The sequence below is a fragment of the Megalops cyprinoides genome, chromosome 3 (genome assembly GCF_013368585.1).
Source record: "Megalops cyprinoides isolate fMegCyp1 chromosome 3, fMegCyp1.pri, whole genome shotgun sequence".
Classification (NCBI taxonomy): Eukaryota; Metazoa; Chordata; class Actinopteri; order Elopiformes; family Megalopidae; genus Megalops; species Megalops cyprinoides.
Genome location: NC_050585.1, coordinates 22,361,688 through 22,385,850, shown reverse-complemented (window position 1 = coordinate 22,385,850; position 24,163 = coordinate 22,361,688). Strand labels below are relative to the sequence as shown.

At 44.7% G+C, this 24,163-nt stretch overlaps 1 protein-coding gene across 4 annotated transcripts; it reads left to right on the top strand.

The window, feature by feature from the left end:
• Positions 1–2,296: 2,296 nt before the first annotated feature.
• On the top strand, positions 2,297–18,170 carry LOC118774685 (arrestin red cell). 4 transcript variants are annotated; one of them, XM_036524107.1, is made up of 15 exons: positions 2,297–2,500; positions 12,307–12,337; positions 12,447–12,507; positions 12,693–12,737; positions 12,940–13,136; positions 13,934–13,993; positions 14,349–14,416; positions 14,534–14,669; positions 15,135–15,219; positions 15,643–15,715; positions 16,219–16,356; positions 16,591–16,674; positions 17,031–17,107; positions 17,208–17,262; positions 17,571–18,170. In XM_036524107.1, exons 1-15 carry the CDS (start codon positions 2,478–2,480, stop codon positions 17,656–17,658), a joined length of 1,221 nt encoding a protein of 406 aa, XP_036380000.1. In that variant the 5' UTR covers positions 2,297–2,477; the 3' UTR covers positions 17,659–18,170. The 4 variants fall into 4 exon arrangements, with proteins under 4 accessions (XP_036380000.1, XP_036379999.1, XP_036379997.1 ...); XM_036524106.1 differs by having other exon boundaries at positions 17,568–18,170; XM_036524104.1 differs by having other exon boundaries at positions 17,031–17,262; positions 17,568–17,645.
• The last annotated feature ends 5,993 nt before the right edge of the window (positions 18,171–24,163 follow it).

Here is a 24,163-nt window from a genome sequence, read left to right as displayed (position 1 = left end):
TGTTCAATTCATGGAATGATTAATTCTGAGACTGAACATGTAGAAGCCCTTTATTCTTAAAAGACACCTATAAGAGGGCTTCATATGGTAACTGAAAGGTTTGAACTGGCCAACGGTATGACAACCACATTTCTGTTTGTGGAAAACAGTGGCATGATTTTCATTGTGCTCAAAAACACTGAGACGCACTGGTGGGGAAGATGGGATCAAATGTGGAGAACATCTGAATGATGGTGTTCAGTAGTGGCGTTCACTAACTGGCTGAGAGCAGAGTGGCTTGCTCGAAACAGATAATGCAATACAATGTAACTAATCAACTGCTATGAGATGGAAAAATCAAGCCTTTAACAGAGGACTGAAATGAAATAGCATAAAAATAATAGCACTGGCAATAACAGCCCCCTGACTATCTTATCACAGTTTCCAGAAAATAAAAGGGCAAATAAAGGTACTGGCAGATGCAGAGCTCAAACGGGAACTTTTGCAAACAGAGGAGAGAGAAGAACAAACTTGTTTATCAAATGTGATAATTTTACTGGGGTTTCGGCATTGGGCTTTTTGGTGTTGTTAAAATATAAACAAAATCTCAAAATATCAATACAGTACCACATTGAAGGTAAAATTGCAAACAGGTGTATTCTCCGTAGTGTGCCTGGATGACTGGCCTTTTCCAGGCAGCAACAAGGTGTGTGTTATAAGCCTGACTCCATGTAGGTGTGACTGACAGATGTGTAGTCTGATAGCAGATGAGCCACCTAATTCAAAGTCCTATTTTGTTCAGATTAAAGTGCAAGGGAATTAGTATGCACACACGCACACTATACATACATATTCAGGGGAATAACATTTATAGGGCATTATAAGGGCACAGTAAACATATCATTTGTTTATTTAAATACTAGATAATACTCATGCACTAATGTACATAGGTGTAACATAGCTAGAACATCGCCAATGATCGCCAGCTTCGCCAACTTCAGGGTGGTTAACGGCCCCTTGGCTTCGCTGCGGGGCCGCATCACACCACCCTGTCGTGGCTTATTTCCATAAAACTGCACCGCCAGTCGTTGTTTATTCCTTGCTTAGAAAAGTGTCTGGTCATAGTTCCATGGTGGGAATAGTGTCAAACAACGTTAGCTGCCGTAGTTCGCTAGAGATTATCGGCTAATGTTAGCTTTCGGAGCTAGTCTGCTTGCACAGTTGCCAGCTAAGGAGCTGATGCACTTTATTATTTTAGTTAATAGTAGTCACAATGTTTCTTGTTCTGATAGAATTGGGCTTTATGGTATATTTACAGTACATTTATGGACAGTGAATCGAAGCATTGGAACAAACCCTGACTCATTGGAAATGTCCGTTTTTCCATAGATGGATATAATTTTTTTTTTTTTTTTTTGTTTTTTTTTTAAGAAAACAGCCAGGTTCAGGTGAGAGAGTAAGGTCAAAATGACGTTACCTCACTGCATTGCCCACAGCCCAATTAGAATAATGTTATAAATTGATATGGATCAATTTATACCTTTTATTAGATTATAAATTCTCTTTTTGGTTGTTACATTTTCCTTTTGGTTGACAGCACAAAGAGGGAGAGAGGAGGATAGAGAGGGAGAGAAGGAGAGATAGCAGGATGGAGTCGGCATAAGGAGAGAGAGCAAGAAAAATATTTTGTGGTGTAAAACTCATGTTACTTACTAGTAATTCATTAAAAGTATTATTGTTGTAAATTAAAATATCATATATAGAAAAATATCAATGTATTAATTGTTATCCGGTGAAATGAGTAATTTAGCAGAGGGGTTGAACACTTTTGCAAGGCACTGTATGCATGCCACATTCTCATTACGGGCTGAACCCCCCAAAAAAGTCTGATCCTAGAATCGCCCCTGTACACATAAATATATATAGAGTTTGAAGAACGACCAGAGGTTGCGATTAGAGAAATCAGGACGTTTCAAAGGGCAGCCAATCAGAAGAAAACTCTCGGCCCAGAATATCATGAAGCCGTGCCAAATCATTAAGCGCTGCGACTGGATGTTCGATATCTGTAAAACTAATTTCGACAGAATGATTTGGTACTGTACTTCCCATTTATTAGCACTTACACCCTCTTCATAAAATGGGATTCTAATTGGCTGTCCCCTGGGTAGGGCGGGAGGAGGTTTGAACGCTTTGCTGACGCATTTGAGGCGTCAACATTTTTTCTCCGACGTGCTAAATTGTCATCTGACAACAGGGATAGGTCAAAGGCATATTTTTCGGAAGGAGGCGATTGGGTAGCGGAAATGTCCGTCGCATGAGGAGGGTGGTCTTTAGTTTCCTGTCACGGATTCTCAGGCGGGTGGTTTCCGTCCCGAGGTTGCGGACACTGGCTGGTGACTGAAAAGAGAGCGGGCGACCGGATTCGGGACATGCATGTGTGAAGGAGGTGGAACTGCGCGCATTTAGAATATAAGATTATTTACTGAGGGTGCGCGGAGATGGTGGACAAAGCGGGTACCAGGTGAGGGTTAATTTTCACTTGCATCTGGCTACCTCGTTGAGCTGATCTTTCACTTTTGGCTGTCTGATAGCCAGCAGCATAGGTAGCTAGCGGGCTATTCGCTGTTATCTTCAGAGCTGCTTAGCTAACTTTGTTTAACGGTGGAGATCTGCTCCGAATAGAGGATGTGGGAACAGCGAATTGAGCCCTTGTCAAAACTATTATTTTATTTTACACTTTTTTTCAAGCAGAAACCTGAAGCGGATCTATGTAGGGTTATTCTTGCTTGCGGACACTTGTCTCACCTGGCGTTTCTCTGAGCACAGATGCTGTGTGTGCGAGGGGGTTTTAAATGCGAGGCTGACAAATCTATGAGTAATGGTTGAAACCGATACCCAGCTAAATGACCAAATGCGATTTAACGGTATTATAGCTACGCTGCTAATTAATGTAACGTAACTAGAATAGCTGACTTCGCAGGTTAGTCTTTGCTACGTTAGTTACCTCGGTATTTAGCTAACTTGCCAGCCAGCCAAGTAGCAGCTACTGCTTGTAGTTGCTAGTTGTCTAGCTAAGAGAACAGCAAGCTTGGCAGTTCGCAGTCCACTCAAGAAGGGTGGGGTATCTTTGGGCTATCTAGCTTGCAGTACCAAACGCCTAGGAGGATGTTAGTCGTTAGATGTTAGCAGCTGGCTTGGGTGATTAAAATGAGCAAACATTGTAGCATCATTTTGGAAGGCAGGTAGTCAGCGAGATGTATGTGATTGTTGACTGTTAGACAGCGAGCTGTCCTTACACCCACAAATTTAAAACGCGTGTGCTTGCACCGGCTTGCTAGCAGTCCCGTGCCTCTGTGTTTACTCTTTATCTGTTTATTTTTTCTGATATATGAATATGCATTGTTTTGGGAAGCTAGCTGTTGTGGCATTTGGCTGATTTTTTTGTCCATGTTGAAGGAGACAAACCAGTTAACAGACAACTTGTGTCTGGTAGACCACTAGCCTGCTATTGTGCATTCAACTTGGATTGACAAAGAGGTGAATATGGTTAGGGCCGAAATTCCAACATAATACTCAGGTAGCTATTCGCGTCCTCCTGCGATTTGCAGTTGCTGGGCAAAAGATTATGTCCACACACCCGTGTGGCTCTTTTTTTTTTTTTTTTTTTTAAATCAAACAAATACTAGGCAATGTTTCCAGTTCAGTAGGAGAATGGTGTTTTTAAATGTTACACTCCCAACAGGTTTTCAGAAGGAGGTTTAATACTGTGAGGGAGGGAAGCTACTGTTTCTCATCATGTGCAGATAGACCACTATACAATTGCACCCAGGCTGTTTATGAAGATGGGCTTCCCCTGTACAGCAGGAGACGAGCAGAGGTGAGGGCCCCTCTAGCACTATTACACTGTGTTGGTTTAGCAGCCACGCTGCATAAGAGTGTCTTGCTGTACAGTTTTTACATTTTACACAGCCGAGTACTTACTGAGACTGTTCGGGTTTACAACCTTGACCAAGGATACAGCACCTGGAAACTGAACCCACCTGGGAGTCAAACCAGCAACCTTTGGGTGGTGAGCCCTGCTCCTTAATGGCTGCACCATGCTTCTGTAACAGGCAGGAGTGGAGCAAAACATTTGGGGCAGTCTCAGTCCTGAGCTCATAGTGAGTGGAAGGCAGCTCCAGTTCCTCTCCAGCCCCAACCCCAGATGGGGTCGTGCGCCCGCCTGCCTGTCTGAAGATGCTGTTTTTAGATGAGGTCATTCATTTGCTTAGCAGCTGCCTGTAGGCAAACTACCCACAGAATTTGAATCTGGGATGGATTTAAGAGAGGACTTGGGCAGTAGATACAACAGGTTACTTTCTCTGCAGCCAACAGCCGGAGGCTAACAGCTGTCTGGGGTTTTTTTTTTCACACATAGTTGAGTTATGGAACCTGTATGTCCCACAAGGCAGCTGCCAGTCATTTGTGTGTGCAGTTTTTGATGTCACCTGCAACAGTCCCTGTATGCTGGCAGTGACTGGGGCATTGTCTGTGCCTGCCAAAATCCCAAAGGTCAGGTGAGTTTGGGCTGGGGGTGTGGATGGGCGCGAGAGTACTGAATGCACGTCTCCATTAGCGGGGAGATGCGACAGAAATAAAATTAAGCTGGGCCATCAGCTATGACGACAGTTCTTGTGGTGTGGGAAAGCTTCACTGACTGTAAAGGAGCGGAAAGGACAAAGGCACATAATTATATCTCATCCGAGTCATTGCATTGTGTTAATGTAAATGCATGACTCGTGTACTTCCCTAACCCCAATTCTTCTCTGTCCCAAGAGTCAGTGTGCATAAATCATAATCCAACTAAGTGACTGATTAATGAATTAATTGCCCTGTCCCACTGTCATCTCAATTAGTGTGCCTACACACATTTAGAATATAAGAATATATGATTATTGTGATGTAAATTAGGTTGACCTTGAGTAACCCCTGGCCTTGTGTAGTTCCGAGAGAGTTTTGAACGGTTGCCTCTCTCACTTGCAAAACTGTAACAGCACATTATATGTCTGGTAATTTTTCTGCCCTACATCTCTTTTCAGGGAGGTATTTTGCGTGGAATTTTGGATTTGGAGTTTCATACAGTACTTTGAAGGAAAGGGGTGTGTGGTTACCTGAATATTCAGTCCTGGGAGCTATAAAATGCATATTCATATGAGTGCACTCCTGTACCCTGGACTGTGAGAGAAATACACAGAAGCACATACATCAAAATACGGGATAGACAGGAAAGGAAAGAAAGACAGGAAAACGGCTCTTAAAAGTGGGTGTGGGGGGTTGGGGTGTGGTGGGGGAAATAAGTGAGAGCTTTAAGCATTAGGCTAACATGGGCTGTAACTTTCTTACTTCAACAGCTGGTGGATTTATGGCTTGAAAAATCAGTGATCAAAAACAGCTGGTGGACAAGCAAAGATATGATTAGACAATATGACAGAGGAATCAAGCCAGGGAGAGAGTGCAGCAGCTGTTTCTCCCGGCCAGCGCTCAGGTCACCTGACTGGACTGCTGTGGTTGGCTCACTTGACCAGTCAAGTAGCAGTAAGAGGGTGCTAGGAAGATGTGGAATGTGGCATGAGGATTTAAATGAAGGGAAGCCAAAGTCTCGGAGGTTCAGACACTGAACACGCTGGAGAGGTTGCTCCCTCACACCGTGCCTCTTTCCCTCGGCAGTTTCTTTTATTTGGACACTTTGTGACTTGTTGTCTCTGTACACACTTGCCTCTCGATTGCACTCTCTTATTGGCCTCATGGAGGAAGTATGCTGGCGGGGCATGTTGGTAAGTGCTTGGTCTGTCCACCCAAACACTTTCCCTGGGGTGAACTGTCAGGGACACTGTATTGCTATCCAGAGGCCTGAACTGGGTGACTCCTGCTTAGCACTCCAGGACCCACCCCTCAGCTTTTTAGCTCTAACCCACAGTTATGAAGTGGACCAATCAGTGGTCCCGACAGTTGAAGCCTAATATGCAGCAATCCAGGTACTGTTAGTGGGTCACTCTGGGCCAAAATGAGCAGTTAGATGTGATTTGTATGAGGCATTACCTTTGTGACCAAGGACACTGTTTCCCAAACCCCTCCTAGAGTACAGCCGTCCACCCCTGCCCCCCACCCTCCAGTTGCCAGCTTGACTAGAGATGAGAATCGTCACAAAGTTATAAGATGAAAAAGTATGTAATTCCAAAGTAATGATGTGATTACAGTTCAGATGAGGTATGCCTGCAGCCTTTCTGGGGAAAAAAAAAAAAAACATTTTTGCTGATAAGATAAGATAATGTGTATTTAGTAGCTCATTTTAAAGAGAAATATGGTTTGGCTTTATGACCTCCCACCAGTCAGGGTGTTATATTTAAGCAGTCAACCCCAACCCCACCCTGAGATTCGGGGAGATGTGTGGTTTGCTAAAAGAACGGATGTGTGTGGGCAGTGGTGCTAAATAGCAGTGAATGTGTGTGTGTTTGTGTTTACATTTGCTCCAAGATCTCATTCAAATTCTATTCAAATATACAGGCCCAGGGTTTAGTTAGTCAGATGATGTGAGATGCGTATGTTCGTGTACTAAAGTCCAGTATATAGAGAGCTACTGTTAATCTGTTAATGTACTTGGAATATTTACTTTAGATAGGACAACACTCCTGTCGTATTGTCCCTCTGTCAGTTAAGCGCATGGCTGTGTGTACATGTCTGTGCGCACATGTGTGTACGTCTACACGTGTGTGTGTGTGTGTGTTTGTATGCGTATATGAGCATGTGCCACTCACAGTATATTTATATCAGAACATCAGGTCATAAAGAGGCCCCCCTGATCACTCATCCATTTTGTGCTGAAATATTTAAGAAATGTGGCTATTTTCAAAGAGGCCACCATTTATGTAGCATGGGCAGCTTCCTGTCCTACTGTCTTTGTGCTGTTATAGCCATTGTTGAATAGATTTGCTCACTTGCAGATGCAGATGCATTTTTCCTGCTGTGTAAATGTAAGAGCGCCGTAATAAAGTTGAGTCCCCCAAGAATCCATGTCAGGACCTCTGTGTTTTATGTTCTGGATGCAGTTGACCTTGATTGGGACACTGATGGAATAATACAAATTAAGTATTGCTGCTGAGGTTAGCAAACTCAGGTGAGAAGCACCTGTTTGCTACAGAAGGATCTGAGCAAATTATAAAATAGGCAAAAGACTTGCACTTCTAATTTAACACTACCAGATGTGTAGTTCTAGCTGCGTAGGAGTGCTGGCAGTACAAAAATGCAAAAATGTATTGAGTCTATGGTTATGTTTTCGGTGGAAGTTTATGTAAAGTTTAAAAATTACGCAGGAGTGCACTTGTGCACACACATGCACATTGGCCTGACACTTCACTTGCATATATGTTTCATATACAGTATGTGCTTTCTGCCCCTCTGCAGATTGGTAAAGTGGTGTTTCAAGAGCACAAACAGTGAAGGTCAGAGATTGTATTCTTCTAAGAGTATCTAGCATTGATTTGTACTCTCATCTGCAGCGTAAACAGAGGAGTTCTGGTGACTGTAGAGGCCTGGAAAAATAACCCTGTTGTGTTTGCTTTCAGGGGAGTAAATGGCAGACAGCAGCCAGGTTAGAACATTATGGGTACAGAGAGCTCATTAGAATGTACTGAACACATGGAGTGGAGTTTGAATGTTATGGACTCACGGAGTTGGGTTATAATGTACTGAGCACAGGCAAATGAGTTTGAATGTGAAACTCTCTGACAGCATACAGCATCATGCAGCCTGTCGTGGCCCTCCAGGCTAAGTTGCTGCGCAGGCTGTATTGCTCAGAGTCCTTGAGTCTTCACAGGCAGTTGGTCTACTCCAAATTTTACAAGCCTGTTGTCTGACATGTATTCTTCAGTTGTTCAGGTAATTAGGTAAATAGTTGATGGAATATTGAAACACTTGCTGTAGCCCTGTACTGCTTGTGTATTGAAAGGGGGCTGAACTGAACAAAGATATTGATGTACACTGCCTTCCCATTGAGTATTTATGCAAACTCAACACAGACTCAACGCAAACAGTCATTTTGGCACAGAATGCAACCGTCTGCTTCTGCAGGGGTGTGCCACGCCCTCTTGCCCCTCTGCAGGGGTGTGTAGCTGTTAACAAGTCTCGCAGAATGTGGTGTGAATCCAGGTTGTCCCCGTTAATGAAGACTCGGTGTACCAGCCTGCTGTCCTGTGGTATGACCCCTGACTGCTCATAGATATTATAACACAAAGGATGTAATATTTAAATATATTTAAAAAGAAAATTTCAGAAATATGAACTTCCTGATTTAAAGCACTGTGTTTGTGAGCTGTTTTTTCTGAGGGAATTGCGTGCTGCAGATTTTCAGTATTCAGGATCTGAATAAATTTCTTTTTATTTTGTTTCATAGTTTCATTTGTATTGATTCATTTTTTAGTTTAAAGTCTGTTTTAGAACAAAATGTTTTCACAAGTCCTTTGTCTGTGAGCCTGGCGTTGCTGTGGGTCATATGGATAGCCTCATAGTGTGAAGTAGTGGTTATGCCTTTTGATTTGAGCTGTAGTATACATGCTCTGTGAATGCTACACCGTGTTACCGGAAGTGAAAATTGGAAGTTTCATTAAATAAACCAAAAATTTTTTTTAATTTCCAACAGCTGTAGGAATATGATGATTAATTTCCAGGTACTATGAGGCAAAGGTCTGCTGTCTGAAATGAGGCGTGACACCTGCTGGTTTGTGTAAGATTACGGTAAGCACTCTGTTAAAAATGTAAAGGTTGACAAAAAGCAAATAAACACTCCACATTAATCTCACTGTCAGGTGTTTGCACTGTGAATAATGACCTCTTAAATGCTGCATATCAGACAATGCAGACACTTTGATACAAAATATTTATATAGTGATTGTGTAATAGTATACATTAGGAGCCTTTTAAAGATAGAGAGAGGGCAGGTGACAGATGGAAAAGAGGCGGGGGGTCAGAGAAAGAAGGGATGAGACAGAGAGAAAGAGAGAGAAAAAGAGAGAGAGAGCAGATGAAAGAGGGATAGAGGGCCAGGACAGGATTTCCTCTGGCTCAGGAAGAGGGGGGTGGGAAGTTGAGTGGTTGGCCAGTGCAGCTGAGGGGCTGGGGTGTGAATGATGGGGAGGAATGATGTGTTGTTATTCTCCTGGAGGAAAGGCGTCAGTGCCGACTCTCAGGAAAATCAGAGGAGGGTGGCGACAGGTCCGAGGCGGTTTTATGCACAGCAGCTGTGAGCAGGACACCTGGCCTGACGTGTTGGTCAGGGAGCTGGGCCAACATCCAGAAGGTTGCAGGTTTGAATCTTGGGCTGTTAAACCTTGAGTGTGGTGCTTAGCTACACCACCTCAGTAAATATCCTGCTACATTAATGGACACTGTGTGAAACTGACTGCTCCAAAAGTACGCCTGCAGGAATGTGTGTTTCAAACACAGTCAGAGCTGCGAGAGATGGGCTGACTGGGTTGTGCTAGGCCTTGGGCCTCTCAGTGTGGCTGTGTTGCTCTCCTGGGGTTTGGCTATCCGTGCCCCTCGGTTACCTCTGGGGAGTCAATGTAAGGACAGAGTTTCCTCTCCCTCCCTGACAGAGGAAGTCCTGTCTGACCAGTTGGAGGGTCATGTGTCCCCGTGTGGCTTCGGTGAAACGAGAAGGAGGAAGTAATGACCGTGACAGGCGCTGACATGATGTGCAGCCGCCGTGAAGGAAACGGCTATGTCATGAGCACGTCCTTCCATATTTACCCCAAAGAGCACAGCTGTGACTCTGTTTGTCTGGCCCTCTGTGTCACGGTCTGACTGTATCTGTGTGTCACTGTTCCCCTGTCTGTGTGAGTGAGTTTGCAGAAAGAACTTTACCCTACAGTTATGGTTAGGCTCTGACTGTGGGCTGCTTGTGTAGCTTTGATAATGGATGTGTGTAACTTTGGAGCCGAGTTGGAGGTGTATATGGGCTGAACACAGTTAGAGCTTCTGTTTGGTACTCCATGTTAGAAGAGATGGATTAAAGGGGGAGAGGCTTGGAACTCACAAGCAACCTGGCCCGCACGCAGCTTTAAAGATCACGGGAATCTTCAGGGACAGTGTTTGTGCCTTTCAGTTGAAAATTGGTTATTAAAATGATTTACAGTTTTATTTTGTAGCTTGTGCAGCAGTAATGTGCAATACAGCACTCGCTGTGTGAGATCTTATCTTGGTTAAAGGTCATGTTGTTCTGCATTGTAGTTGTAGATTTTGGAGTGAGTCCTGAACTTCAGGTGTTTTTCTTTCCTTCATTAAAAGGGGGCTTGGAGGCTCTCAGTGTTTGTCTTTGAAGTATGCCTTGCCGATAAATGTCCCGGCCGATAGTGACGCAGTGCGTTCAGGAGAAGGGAGCTCTGCTGTCCCAGAGAGTGTGGTGTGCTTATTCAGATGATGTAGGGACTTCACAGTGACTGGTCATTAATAATGGGGCGCAGATGTAGGAGAGGCTCCCCAGAGCAGGAAGTCTCTACCCCTCCTGCCACAACAGGAATGTGCGGGCAGCCTTTCTCTTTACCTTTCCCTCAATTCCTCTCTCTTTCTCCCACCTTTACCTGTCTCTCTCCCTTTCTCTCCCACCTTTACCTGTCTCTCTCTCCTTTCTCTCTCTCTCTCTCCTTTCTCTCTCTCTCCCTCCTTTTTCTCTTTCTCTTTCTCTCTCTCCTCTTAAGGTCAGGGTTTTGATAAATATAATGCATTATAACACATTATTTTTCTCAGTGCCTTCTCCTGTTGGCATGGAAACCAGAAAGCTCTAGCTGGCTGCCATAGCAACTAAGTAAAACGTGTGTGTCTGTCTGTGGTTGTGTGTGTGTGTGTGTGTGTGTGTGTGTGTTTGTGTTTGCGTGTGTGTGTGTATTTGTTGCCGTGTGTCTGTCCTAGTGGCCCTCGTTATCTTACCACGGTGCGACAGCAGATAACTCTGCAGCGGCCTTTCTTCTGGGCAGTCAGAGCTGCGGAGACAGGTGCGGGCTACCTGCACCTGTGGAGGCGTAGACATGTCTCTTTGCCCAGCATTGTCTCTCTCTGTCACTCTACTCTCTTCACCAGTGAGCCTGGTCTGTTAAGAAGTTAATATTTGGTTTGTCTTCAATATCACATTTATTCATAAATATCGCACAGAAACTCCATATCACATAAACGGCACTCCTCATATCACGCATATTAAGGTAAGCATGGAAATACCACGACCGCTCAAAACAAAACAGACAGGCTGTGGAAACCACGCCCTTTTTAGGAGGTTCTGTTTTTGTAGCATTTTCCATCTGTCATTAGGCCCTCATCATCACTCCCTCTCTGATCTTACCTCTCCCCCCTTACCTCTGGCTCTGGCTTGCTGTGGCACTCCTTCGCTAATGTAGCATGACAGACCTGCGCCGGTCAGAGGGGGCACTGTAAGAGGCAAGGGTGGTGTGTTTGCTGAATAACTGACAGGAAACCAACAGGACAGAGTCATTTCTGTGGGCAATTTTTTTTCTTCCTCAGTCTCTCTGTGTCAATTTGTGAGTTTAGTTCTGCTTTTTGCTTTGCAGTTCTCTCTCCCCCCCCCGCCCCCCCCCTTAGTTTTTTCTTTTTCCCACGCTCTGTCACTGTCAGTTTTCCTCTCTCTGCCTGTCTTTTTGATGGTTCCATGTCAGACTCAGAGGAGCTTAGGCTGACCTTCAGCTTCTACAGTAAAAGGTCCCCTTACAGTGCACAGGCCCTGATCTCTGCTGAGCTGGACAGTGCAGTGCTGTACCTGCTCTTGCAAAACTGAGTTTGCACTGAGCTCTGTGTGGGTACAACTTTCTGGTTGTGTTCATTGTGGAGTTTGACTGAAACTTCCTGGTGATGGCGGGATGCTCCTGCTGGTGTCCCCGGCAGTGACGTCATGGAGGGACGCTAAAGTAATGCTGGGAGCTGGAGTGCATTCTGCAGGGTGGAGCTCACGCTCACGCTGGGATCACTGTCTGGGGCTCTCCGCGTTTGCCGTGGAGGTGTGAGCTCCTGCCGAATGCACCAGCAATGCAGCATGGATCTGTCAGTTCAGTTCCAGTTGAGCTTCACTGGTATGACTGTAACCAAAGTGTGTTACCAAATCATTTAGTTTAACGGACAATCATTATGATACACATGCCACTGCTGCTGATTTTCCACAGGCTTGCCTACGGGCTGTTCCGCATGATTTCCTGTTAGAAGAGGTTTTCCCCATCCTCTCCCAGCAGGTTAGGGATTGTACTGAATTAAAACAAGAATAGATTCTTAACGCTTTCACTCTTTCTCATGCAGAGTCTTCAAGAAATCCAGTCCCAACTGCAAGGTAAAATGTCTTTCCTGTTGTCTGTGCTTGTGCTTTGTTGTATTTATGGCTGTGCATATATGTGTGTGTGCATATGAACATATGAACATGGCCCTCTCCTTATCCACAGGTGACAGTGTATCTGGGTAAGAGGGACTTCGTGGACCATCTGGACCATGTGGACCCTGTGGGTGAGTCACTGGCCCAACAGGGTGGAGTGTAATATTTGTAAATACAATGTTGTACTCTCCCTCTGTCCTACTCTCTGCTGAAGCCCAGCACCTTGAATACCTCTCTCCTCATGTTGCTATGGCAGCAATAATCAGAATAATAACTGAGATATTAGTAATTATAATGTTTTGCTCTCTGTGTGCAGATGGAGTGATCTTGGTCGATCCAGAATACCTGAAAGACAGAAAAGGTACAGCACCACCTGAGTTAGAAGCGTTTGCTGTTTGATCTGTGAGTCAGAGAGAGTCCGTGTGAGTGTTCAGCACTGTGACTCCATCTTTAATAAAGGAATAATGTGTCTCTGCATATCGGTCTCTTCTCCTGGCTGTGCCCTGTCCTCTCTCTCTCTGCCTCCTCTGTAACTCTGTGCCTGACGTTCTCCCCTCCCTCAGTGTTCGTGACCCTGACTTGTGCATTCCGGTACGGCCGCGAGGACCTGGATGTCCTGGGCCTGTCCTTCCGGAAGGATCTCTACATCTCCACCTTCCAGGCGTTCCCCCCCATCCCTGAGGAGCGTAAGCCGCTCAGCCGCCTGCAGGAGAGGCTGCTGAAGAAGCTGGGCCAGCATGCGCACCCGTTCTACTTCACTGTGAGTGCGCTGCTAAGAGAGTACACACCCCTTCACTGTGAGTGCGCTGCTAAGAGAGTACACACCCCTTCACTGTGAGTGCACTGCTAAGAGAGTACACACCCCTTCACTGTGAGTGCACTGCTAAGAGAGTACACACCCCTTCACTGTGAGTGCACTGCTAAGAGAGTACACACCCCTTCACTGTGAGTGCACTGCTAAGAGAGTACACACCCCTTCACTGTGAGTGCGCTGCTAAGAGAGTACACACCCCTTCACTGTGAGTGCGCTGCTAAGACAGTACATACCCCTTCACTGTGAGTGCACTGCTAAGAGAGTACACACCCCTTCACTGTGAGTGCGCTGCTAAGAGAGTACACACCCCTTCACTGTGAGTGCACTGCTAAGACACTCTACACCACTTTGCTATGAGTGCACTGTTCAAACACGGCACAGTTTTTCTAGAACATACTGAACATAGCCAACCACATCTGAATATGTGTCATTCCCTCCCACAGTGCTGTGGTAACTAGTGCAAACATAAATAGATAAATGCTCCAGTCAATTCAAAGGTGCAATACAGTGGTACAACATGCAATTAATAAGGAAACTACACAAATAAGTCAGAGATGTATTCACATTGAGTAGTGGACAAGACAGCCCGCACGTCACTCACACATTGCTCACACATTACTCACGCCTGTGACATGCTCCTCTCCGCTGCACCATGACAGCAGCCCTTTAGCGTGTAGCCTGTAGTGTGACGCGGCAGTGTGTGGACGAGTCTGAGTGTCTGTCTCTGTCTCTGTCTGTTTCAGATTCCACAGAACCTGCCCTGTTCAGTCACGTTACAGCCTGGGCCAGAGGACACGGGGAAGGTGGTGCTGACTCTCACACACACACAATACGTACATACACACACACACACACACACACTCACACATATATACATACATACTCACCTACACGCACACACATATATACATACATACTCATCTACACACACACACAATAAATACCTACATATACGCGCATCCATACATAAAGTATATATATACACACACACACACACATATGTACACACACATGCACTCGCATGTATACAACACGCACATGAATACACACACACTCACATATACTCTCAAGATTACACGCACATACAGGCATAAACACATACACTTTACCTTACATGCACACACTTGCACACACATTTGACCATCTCTTTCTCTCCAGGCGTGTGGAGTTGACTTTGAAATCAGAGCTTTCTGTGGCAAAGCCGTGGATGAGAAGATTCACAAAAGGTAAAAGCACTCTGCTCCTGTCCCTGTGTCAGTCTTTGTTACAGGGTTATTGGTGTGTGTGTGTGTGTGTGTGTGTGTGTGTGTGTGTGCGTATTATGTGTATATGTGGTGCTGCAGGAACTCGGTGCGGCTGGTGATCAGGAAGGTGCAGTATGCCCCAGAGAAGCCCGGGCCGCAGCCCATGGTGGAGACGAGCCGCAGCTTCCTCTTGTCTGACCGGTCCCTGCACCTGGAGGCCTCGCTGGACAAGGAGGTACCAGCACACCCTCACACACATGTGCACCCTCTCACACACACGTACACTGACAGGCATAAAAATTGCTTTGTGTTTTTTGTTTTTTGTTACCGCCTTTACTCTGGCACTCATTGCGCTGTTTTGAATTTGGATCTTGTTAGTTACCCTATACCCTATATATAGTTGTATAAATTAACTAGTACTGCGTCCTCAAACAGACTTTGCTCTCAGCTGAGAACTACTGTCTCATTGTGGAACTGTACACCTCCTGTCCCCGTATTGTCGCTATACTTACTGTATGCACTTTTGTACGTCACTTTGGATAAAAGCGTCTGCTAAATAAATAAATGTAAATGTAAATGCATGCACACTTTCACAAGGAGGTGTTATCGTAATAATGTTCAGTATGTCTTTGCATTTGAACAGCAGAGGTCTCACTCTTTTCCTGCATCTTTCTGTCCCTTTCTTTCTCTCTCACTGTAGCTTTACTACCATGGTGAGCCCATCAGTGTGAATGTACATGTTACCAACAACTCCACCAAGACCATCAAGAAAATCAAAATCTCCGGTAAGAGACCTATGAGACCTCTCACGCACTCACTGGGTGCAGGTCACACATTATAACCAGATTGTAGGAAAAGTTGTAAACTTTACAGTGCCCATCCCTCAGGCACAATCCCTCTCAGTCTTTTGAGCGTTGTGTTTTAGGTAGTCCTGCTGTGCAAATTCTGTGCAGATTCACAGGTAAGTATATCACCTGGATCAATTGTCCCATTCACTGTGCCCAGTGTAATTAGCTGTTCCACATATAAGAAGCATTAGAGAATGTGTGTAGCATTACTGAAACAGGACCAGTCTGCCAGGGTGCACATAGCTATGAATCGGTTATGATAATGGCATGGTACCAGTGCAGTACCATCAGTGACCCTGCTCTCCCTCATTTTCTCCCTCTCTCTTGTTCCTCCTCTTCCTCTGTTCCTCTGTCTCTCAGTTCGGCAGTATGCTGATATCTGCCTGTTCAGCACAGCTCAGTACAAATGTCCCGTGGCTCACATCGAGGCCGAGTGAGTACAAGCACACCTGCAGCGCTCTCATCCCCATCTCTCTCTCCCTCTTTTCCTCTGTCCATGAACCAGCCCTCTGCATCTTTATTTTAAGTGTAGTTCATTATGCATCTCTAAGGACAGTTTAACCACACTAAGCACAATGAATCATTATCAGCATCAGAGAGGATCACAAACATAAAAGCAATTTTAAAGCAAAATTAAAAGTGTCATAAAAACACTGTAAAGTATTTGCATTAAACTCAGTGCATTAAAAGTGGTATGCCCAGTGTTCAAACTTACACGCAATGTCTTTGGAATTATAACATCTCCAGTGCAACAAACGCTTACCAGTTTTAACGGTCCCATCACCAAAAGGGTGACATTGGATGGCTAGATGACCCTAGAGTGCATTTGGCAGTGTAAGTATCCCAAATATGGGAAAAGAGCAGAGGTGCATTTGTAGGTTTTCTGCTTGCTTTCTAATCCAGGCTTCAAAGTTCTGGCATGTTCCTCCCCCCTAGCGACCAGGTATCGTCAAGCTCCACGTTCTGCAAGGTGTACACGCTCACTCCTACGCTGAATAACAACCGAGAGAAGAGGGGCCTGGCACTGGACGGCAAGCTAAAGCACGAGGACACCAACCTCGCCTCCAGCACCATGTGAGAGTACACCTGAATATTACTCTACACCCCACGCTTATTCTTACAGAATCACTGAGGGCCACATGGTGTGCTTGCAGCACAAGACAAGATTTTGCCATGTGAAAATGATCAGGCTAAAGCTAAGATGGGCTAAATGGCCTGTGCTTGTTATTATACTTCTGTCTTCCTTTTTTATTCCAGTCATGTTTATGGCTCTCTCACGCCCTCTGTCTGTCTGTCTGTGCGCTGCAGAGTGAAGGATGTGTCCAACAAGGAAGTGCTGGGCATTCTGGTGTCCTACAGGGTTAAAGTCAAACTGGTCGTGTCACGTGGAGGGTAAGTTCTCACGTGCGCACACACACACAGCTCTCTGTTGCACTGTGTGCTTGTTTGAGTACTGGCGTGGGTGGAATTCTGAGATGATGAGTCGGGAGTGTGTACTTACCATAGCAGTACCTCTACATACAGGTTCTCCTGCGTTTGCAGTCGTTGCAGTCGTCACTAGTCCCAGGCTTCCTCTCCTCTAGCATTGACAGCAGCTGTGATAGGTGAACATAGTTTTGAGTCTCCTCTGAACTTAATACAACAGTTTAAGGATTCCCATGACTGCTGGGTTCCCATGATGCATCTGTGGGCTCTTTGTGTTTCCGGTGTCCCATGATGCTTTGCATCTGTGGGCTCTTGTGTTGCAGGGATGTATCAGTGGAGCTGCCCTTTGTCCTGATGCACCCCAAACCCTCAGAGCTGCCCAACTCTCGACCGCAGTCAGGTACTTGTGTCCCTCATCCAGGTCTGTGCCAGGATACAGACTTGGTGTCTGGTGTTCACATGGCTTGTGTTTGGTCTAAAAATCAGATCTTGTCCCACAGCTGTCCCAGAGGCGGATGTCCCCATCGACACCAACCTGATAGAATTTGAGGCAAAGTGAGTCTCTACTGTCTTCTTAAAGCTTTCATGCACTACTACAATTGTTATTATCAATAATATTATTATTATTATTATTATTATGTTACAGGTGTGATCCTAGCAGATTTTGAGAGCAGCTCACGTGTACAGCAGGAGCTGCTGAGATTATTGAAGAAACAGTAGTGTTTCATATAGGATTCATAACGCCAAACCCTCAGAGTTCAATGCTGTTTTCTACTACACTGCACCGCTGCCTTCTGCTGTATCAAACAAGTATGGTTTCACTGCTGCTGTCTCTCTTTCTCCCTGCCTGTCATCCACAGTAGTCTCTCTCAGGATGATGACTTTGTGTTTGAGGACTTTGCCCGTCTGAGGCTGAAAGGGATGAAAGATGATGATGATCATTTCTGCTGAAGCCCCGCCCCATGTGAAGCCCCGACCCCTAGAAGCACCAAAGGAGGAGGGGCAAGAGGGGGTGCAGCTGAGGTCAAGAGTTAGTGCTGTGTCCATGTGACAGATGGGGGTGGGGCAAAGCTGTGATTTTTTTTCTTTTTCTTTTTTAAAGTCCCTGGTCTTCTCTGTGTCCACAATGGCAGCACTGAAGTGGCTACTGTGAAACGTTCTCTCAACGTTTATGTGATGTTATACAATGGCTCTTTTTGGTTTGTTGCTCTTTGTGCCGCCTTGAGGCAGACTGGAGAGAACACAGGGAAGGAGGGATGTTTTTATCAACACACGAAATGTTTCATTTTTACCCATCATCCTCTTGGGAGGTTTGTGACTCACTGAGGGGGAGGTACATCAGACAGAGAGAGAGCAAAATAAGCAAGAGGGGATTAAGATGAGCATATGCAGTCACTGAAACATACTGGAGTACCAATGCAGACACGCGCAGACACACACACAGACACACACACAGACACTCTCTCTCTCTGGGTTCGAGGTACTGTGCTTTGCCAAGTGACTCAGTGCCGTGCATGTCAGGGAAGATTTTTTTCATTTATGTAATGTACTAAAATCACAAATATGTTATGATTTGCCAAAAGATTACATCTCAGAGAGGAATCTCAGAGGAAAGACTGATGTGTCATTGATTCATCATCATTTGGATTCCCATAAACACCCCCCGCATGCACGCACGCACACATACACACACACATAACCTGATACGTGATGTATGCAAACATTCACAAACAACCGCAGCTGCGTACATGCACGCTGGGACACACGCTGAAGCCACTGCCAGCCAATCAAAAATCATCCTAATCAGCTTAATAAGAATTTTATAAAAGTTTTATTACATTGATCGTGGAACGAGGGGACAGCAGTGAATTATGATGTATTATTATGAATATGTAGAGGGTTATATATTGCATGGTGCATCCAAGCTCTGTGGGGGAACCTGGGATCTGTGAAGTCTCATCCAGCAAACCAGGACTCGACCAGAACCTGACCGTAACCTGATATGAGCCCTAACTGGGGGGCTGGACGCAAACATTGGAAAGTTGCAAATGTTATAATTATTTTATTATTATTGTTGTTATTGTTAAAAATCACCAGAGACATTCTTGCCGTTTTATTTTTGGAGTCAAAAAATTTTTATTTTTTATTAAAGGCATAAGTTAACTAACCGCAAATGCTCTGCTTGTGTATTCTCTTGTGCCATCCCTCTGTGGGCTCAGCCCGTGCGTGGCTTCCTTTCTTTTTGATTGTGATCGTGGTTTGACCAGGTGGAGAACAGAAATCATGATGGCATTTGTATAGCATGAACTCATCTAAGCCACCGTCAATACATAGTGCCCACCTGGGTGATGCATAGCAGCCATTTTGCACCAGAACGCTCACGGCACATCAGGTAGAGAGGGAGGGAATTATTTAGCCAATGAAACTGGGAAATTATTAAAGGCCAGACTGAAACTGTGTGACAAGGGGTTTAGCCAAGACACTGAGGAATCCCAAAAGGCCATGAGATCTTTAATGACCAGAGAGATACAGGAAATGGGTTGAAAGATTCCTTCTACAGCACAGTATCCCCATCACTGCATTGGGGCATTGGCCTCCTGTCAGGTGAAGACTGCCCCCTGCTGGGCCCTAGTGCCACTTCTAGCACCAACCTGGTTTTCCTAGATGTTCTCCCATCCAACCATTAATGAAGACCATCCCCTGCTTACTTTCAGCCATCAGGCAAGAGAGGCAGGGTGGTATACTACAATGGACTGCAGTTAACCACACTGGTATATGACTATGAAATGGTATACATCCCCACTCAAGGGTACATAAATGTGCTCTAGGATATATAACTGAACTATAACTACAACCATGCCAGTGCAATTCTGCCCCATTGTAGAAGCAGTGTGGTATATCACTACTGTTTTGTGCAGAACAGCAGGAGATGCTGTTTTTGTGTTTTGAATAATAGCCAAGGTGCTTGAAATTGATAAAAAAAAGCTTAAAGTGAATGACTAAAATCCCTGGTGTAATTTCACAAATTGCATGGGTACATTATTCATGTTTAGACGTGTCCTCGTTTTATTGATGTGTGTACACATACGTCACAGTGAGGCAGAGCTCACTTCCTGATGATGTCATCGGTGATGTCTACGGTTGATGATGATGTCTACGGTTGTCATGGGCTTGCGTAGTTTTGAGCCGTAGTAAGACACCACATTATACAATACATTCATGTCCTTTGCTGTCAATTACACTATTGTGTGTCATCAGTTTACAATCTAAAAGATTCATTAACACTTCATTAATGGTGGTCCAAGGACCAGAGAAGACGTAAGCAACCACCAATTTGTACAGCATCATCTTGCAAGCCATATTTTAAAAGATGGACAATTATTTTGAAATTTTAACAAAAATGACCCATTATACAGGTGAATTAAATATATAACTTTATAACACATTAAAAACTACATCAAGAAAAGTTAGATTGGTCTGACAGTTAAGGAGCTGGGTCAGAGGGCAGCAGGTCTGATTCTTGGGTAGGGCTTCTCAAACCTCGAAAAGGTACAAAACCTGCACTCCTTCATTATATACTGAAATACATACACCCAGCTGCATAAATATATACACCAGACCACATAAATACACCCAGCCACATAAATACACACACCCACCTGCATAACTATGTGTTTAAAATTTAAACTCATATTGCTGATTTTGGTCTTGTTCTTTAAGTCAAGTAAACAAAAGACAACATTAAAAACAACAACAACATAGAATGACTTATGTTACTTTATTTTGTATTGCTTTTCAGAAAATGTTTAAAATAAAAAACACAGGTGGTTTACTTCTGTTTCTGTATTTGTTTAGATTCAGACAAGAATGTATACTCAACAACCCAGGCAGAACTGTGGCCCTGTAATATTTCAGTGTGTTAATCTAAGGCATAACTGTGGTCATAACAATTACAATTACAAAAAGTATGAATTTGAGGCAGAACTGTGGTTGTTGTTCATTCAATGAGGTCACTTCACCCTGAGGCCCGGACTGCCAGCATAAAGGCTTTTGTAAACATTTAGGTTTTGGTCTCAAAAGAATCGTAAGAGAGACAAAGACCTAGGTGAGAGCATGCAGTAGTTACCGGCAGCCGTCTCGTCCTGGAAATAAACTTCATTCATATTTACATTAATTAATGGTTAGTAACACTCTCAGCCTGAAACTCCCCTTTTCAGTGGGATGAAAGGTCAAGTTCACTCCTGCCACCCAACAGATAGGGCTTCCTCCTAGGACAGAGGTCAAGAGGTTTGACTCTTTGGCCACTTTGGCCAGGTCAAGCATTCAGCCCGTTTCGTGTAGCCATCAGCTCATTTGTGTGCGTTTAGGAGAGTGAATGTTTGTATGTGTGTGTACATGTGAATTGACATTTATATTTCGAGTATGAGGGGAAACTGTGTGTGCGCGTGTTTTTGGTGGCATATGTATGTGTATGTGTACATTTAGGTCCTTTTGTATATTACAGTGGCTCCAGCAGTAGCTTACTCCTCTGTGACTGCAGGCCTGTCTGTGGCTGTCCAGGTATGGCACTGTCCACTTGCCTTAGACTCAGATTGCCGACGACTTCTGCTACGGAGGTGCCTTGTCAGTCGCATGGTGAAGTGGTGCCACCTGTTAGTGACATAGAGAACATATTAACCACTGATACAAATGAGGTTCTTACTGAACTAGGTTCTGAAATATCTAAATGAATTGGTTAGTAATGTGAATGAGATTTTAGAGGGGTTTGTGTCTGAGGGAGTGAATTTGTGTGCATTCCATCTACCCATGTACATTTGTCAATGTGTAAGATTGAGTGTGTATTCGTCAGAATGAAATGAATGATTTTCACATATGCACATGTTGTCACTGGTGTTATGAAGCCATAAAGCCTGCAACTGATGTGACTGGCAGCCTGCAGCTGTTTTTTTTTTGTCAGGTGATGTCATGAAACTATGCAACTGCTGTGGTTAGTGTAATGTGATGTCATAACTTTTATAACTGCTGCTTTACAGCCTGATGTCATAAAAATAAAGACACGTCCTTCCTGTTGCAGCCCATTGAGTCTGACAGATTGCAATGTTGATGTTTATGAACATATATCTGTCTAAAAGTTTGTGGCACTCATGCAACATGTATTTTTCACCTTCTGAACTCAAAGTATGACTGCGCATATACAGAAACTGACAAGTCCACAGCGGTAATACAAAATACTGCTAATACAGAAGATAGGAAATATGATTTACAGTGTTTGGGGGAAGCAAAGGAAAGATCAATGACCATATATACCATAACTACTGGTAACTAACTATAAGCCAAACTATATTTTTCTTTTTTCTGCGAGTACGTGTGATCTCAAAGGCAGATTGGCGTAAGACGCTGTGCTATCTGTTGGACGAAAATGGTTCTGACCCTAAAAGTGTGGTCGCCCAAATGAAACCAGCATTGGCTATATTTAAACTGTGCCTTAACACCCTGCTCAACTCAATTTGAAATCTCAATGAGCCCCTTGAGGGACGCGTTGAGCACTGATCAGAGATCGTCTGGGACTGACGCATTAGGGAGCATTTAGTAAAGTAGCTCCTCTCTGTGCTGCTACTTTCTCAACATCATGACACTGCTGTGACCTGTGTCGTCCTGTCTTTCTGGTGTGTCTCTCTGACCTTTCCTGTGCGTCGTTGTGCTGGTTCACTCGCTCCGCCTCCTCTCTCTTCTCCTCCAGCCAGCGCTCCAGCAGCTGCTCTTTCTCCTGCCACGCCCCCACTAGCTCCCCCTTCAGTGCCCTACACTCCGCCCCCAGTGCGCTCAGCTCCTTTGATTGGCGTTCCAGGGTGTACTCGCACTCCAGCAGTCTGGACTGCAGGGAGCTGGCGTTCCTGGCCAGGGACAGTGCTTCTTTGCGGTAGCGGGACACTCTGGAGAGAAAGAGGAAACAGAAACACGTCAGTCCATCTGCCACCTATCTCAGCGTCCATATTCAGCCCCCTTATGTCAACACGAGTCTGCAGCATGTGCATACATCAGACTTTGGCTGCTTGCTTACACTCAATGGCACAGATCTGGGATCAGTTTTTAAAAAAAAAAAAAAAAAAAAAAAAAAAAAAAAGGAGTACCTGACATCACACACAATGCCCACTTGCACAGCACTGATCAAAGGTCAGTGTAGGGAAGGTGGTGCAATTTGAAAGTATAGTGCTTCAGTCTCTTGCTGCGACCGGCTGCTTACTCACTGTGAGTGACAGTACTGCAGCTCTGCCTCTTTCAGATACAGGGAGCTTGTCAGGTCCGAGACTTTCTGAGAGAGCTGGGGAAGTGCAAGCAAGAGGAAGGTTAGTTGCATCAGGAGGGGAGAAAGGCACAATGGGGGGGGGGGGGGGGGGGGGGGGTTGTTGCAGGGTGGAACCCACCTTTTCTCTGGCCAGCTCCCCCTCCCTCAGCAGCAGCCTGAGCCGCAGTTTTTCTCTCAAGGACTCCACGTGATCATTCCCCCCAGGGCTACAGCCGGCAAGACAGATCATCGTCATTGTTATTCCCATTATTACTATACTTACCATCACCGTCTCTTTATCTGATAGATGCTCTTTATTCTGTGTAGCTAATGGAATGGAATCCGCACAGGGTAGGGAAATTAATATTAACGTAAAACGCTTCATATAAATCTCTCAAATCTTAATCACTGTCCTGATCTACACACGGTGATTTCCCTACGTCTATCAACGCACTCATAACGAATATTTGACCCAATCCCCCCCTCCCTCCAGCGGCTGAGAGGTTCAGGTATGTTACAGTTTTGTACCTGGATTCCTGTGATTCCTCCCACAAACCGTCACGCAGCTCGCATTTTTCCAACAACCGTGAATCTGAAGTTGAAACACACAACAAAGATAGCTTCAGCCTTTCACGGAACCGACACTTTCAGTAACCCCCCCCCCCCCCCCCCCCCCATTACAGAGATGTTAAACAATTTCAAATTTTAAAGTTGCGAAGTTGTCTGCATAGTTGCTTTTAACATATGGCGGTCTTAGATTTGACAAACTCTTTACAGGACTTTTAGCTACTCTCAGCACCAAACATGCAGAAGTGAGAATGCTTACAGGTATTAAAGAGGCCATTGAAAGGGTCTTTTTGTTGACAGTCTCGCTGAAACAGTTCTGCTCGAACATGAATCTTCCACTTCTCCATTGCTCCAGCTCTGATCTTCTCAAAGGTTTTATATAAAACCTCGTTTTCTCTAAACTCTGTGTAGTTTGGACAACGTGGCTCTTTTCTCGCTGTTGTATTTTTTCTTCAGCAAACATTTAGGCTATTGTTCACATCAAATCGGCTTAATTGAATATTGTTACCTCGTGGTCATTTACAAATAAATTAACAATGGATCATGCCTGTATTTGGAACAGACTCTTTCCCTTCTCCCGTTTGCTGCCGCAGAAAATTAAAG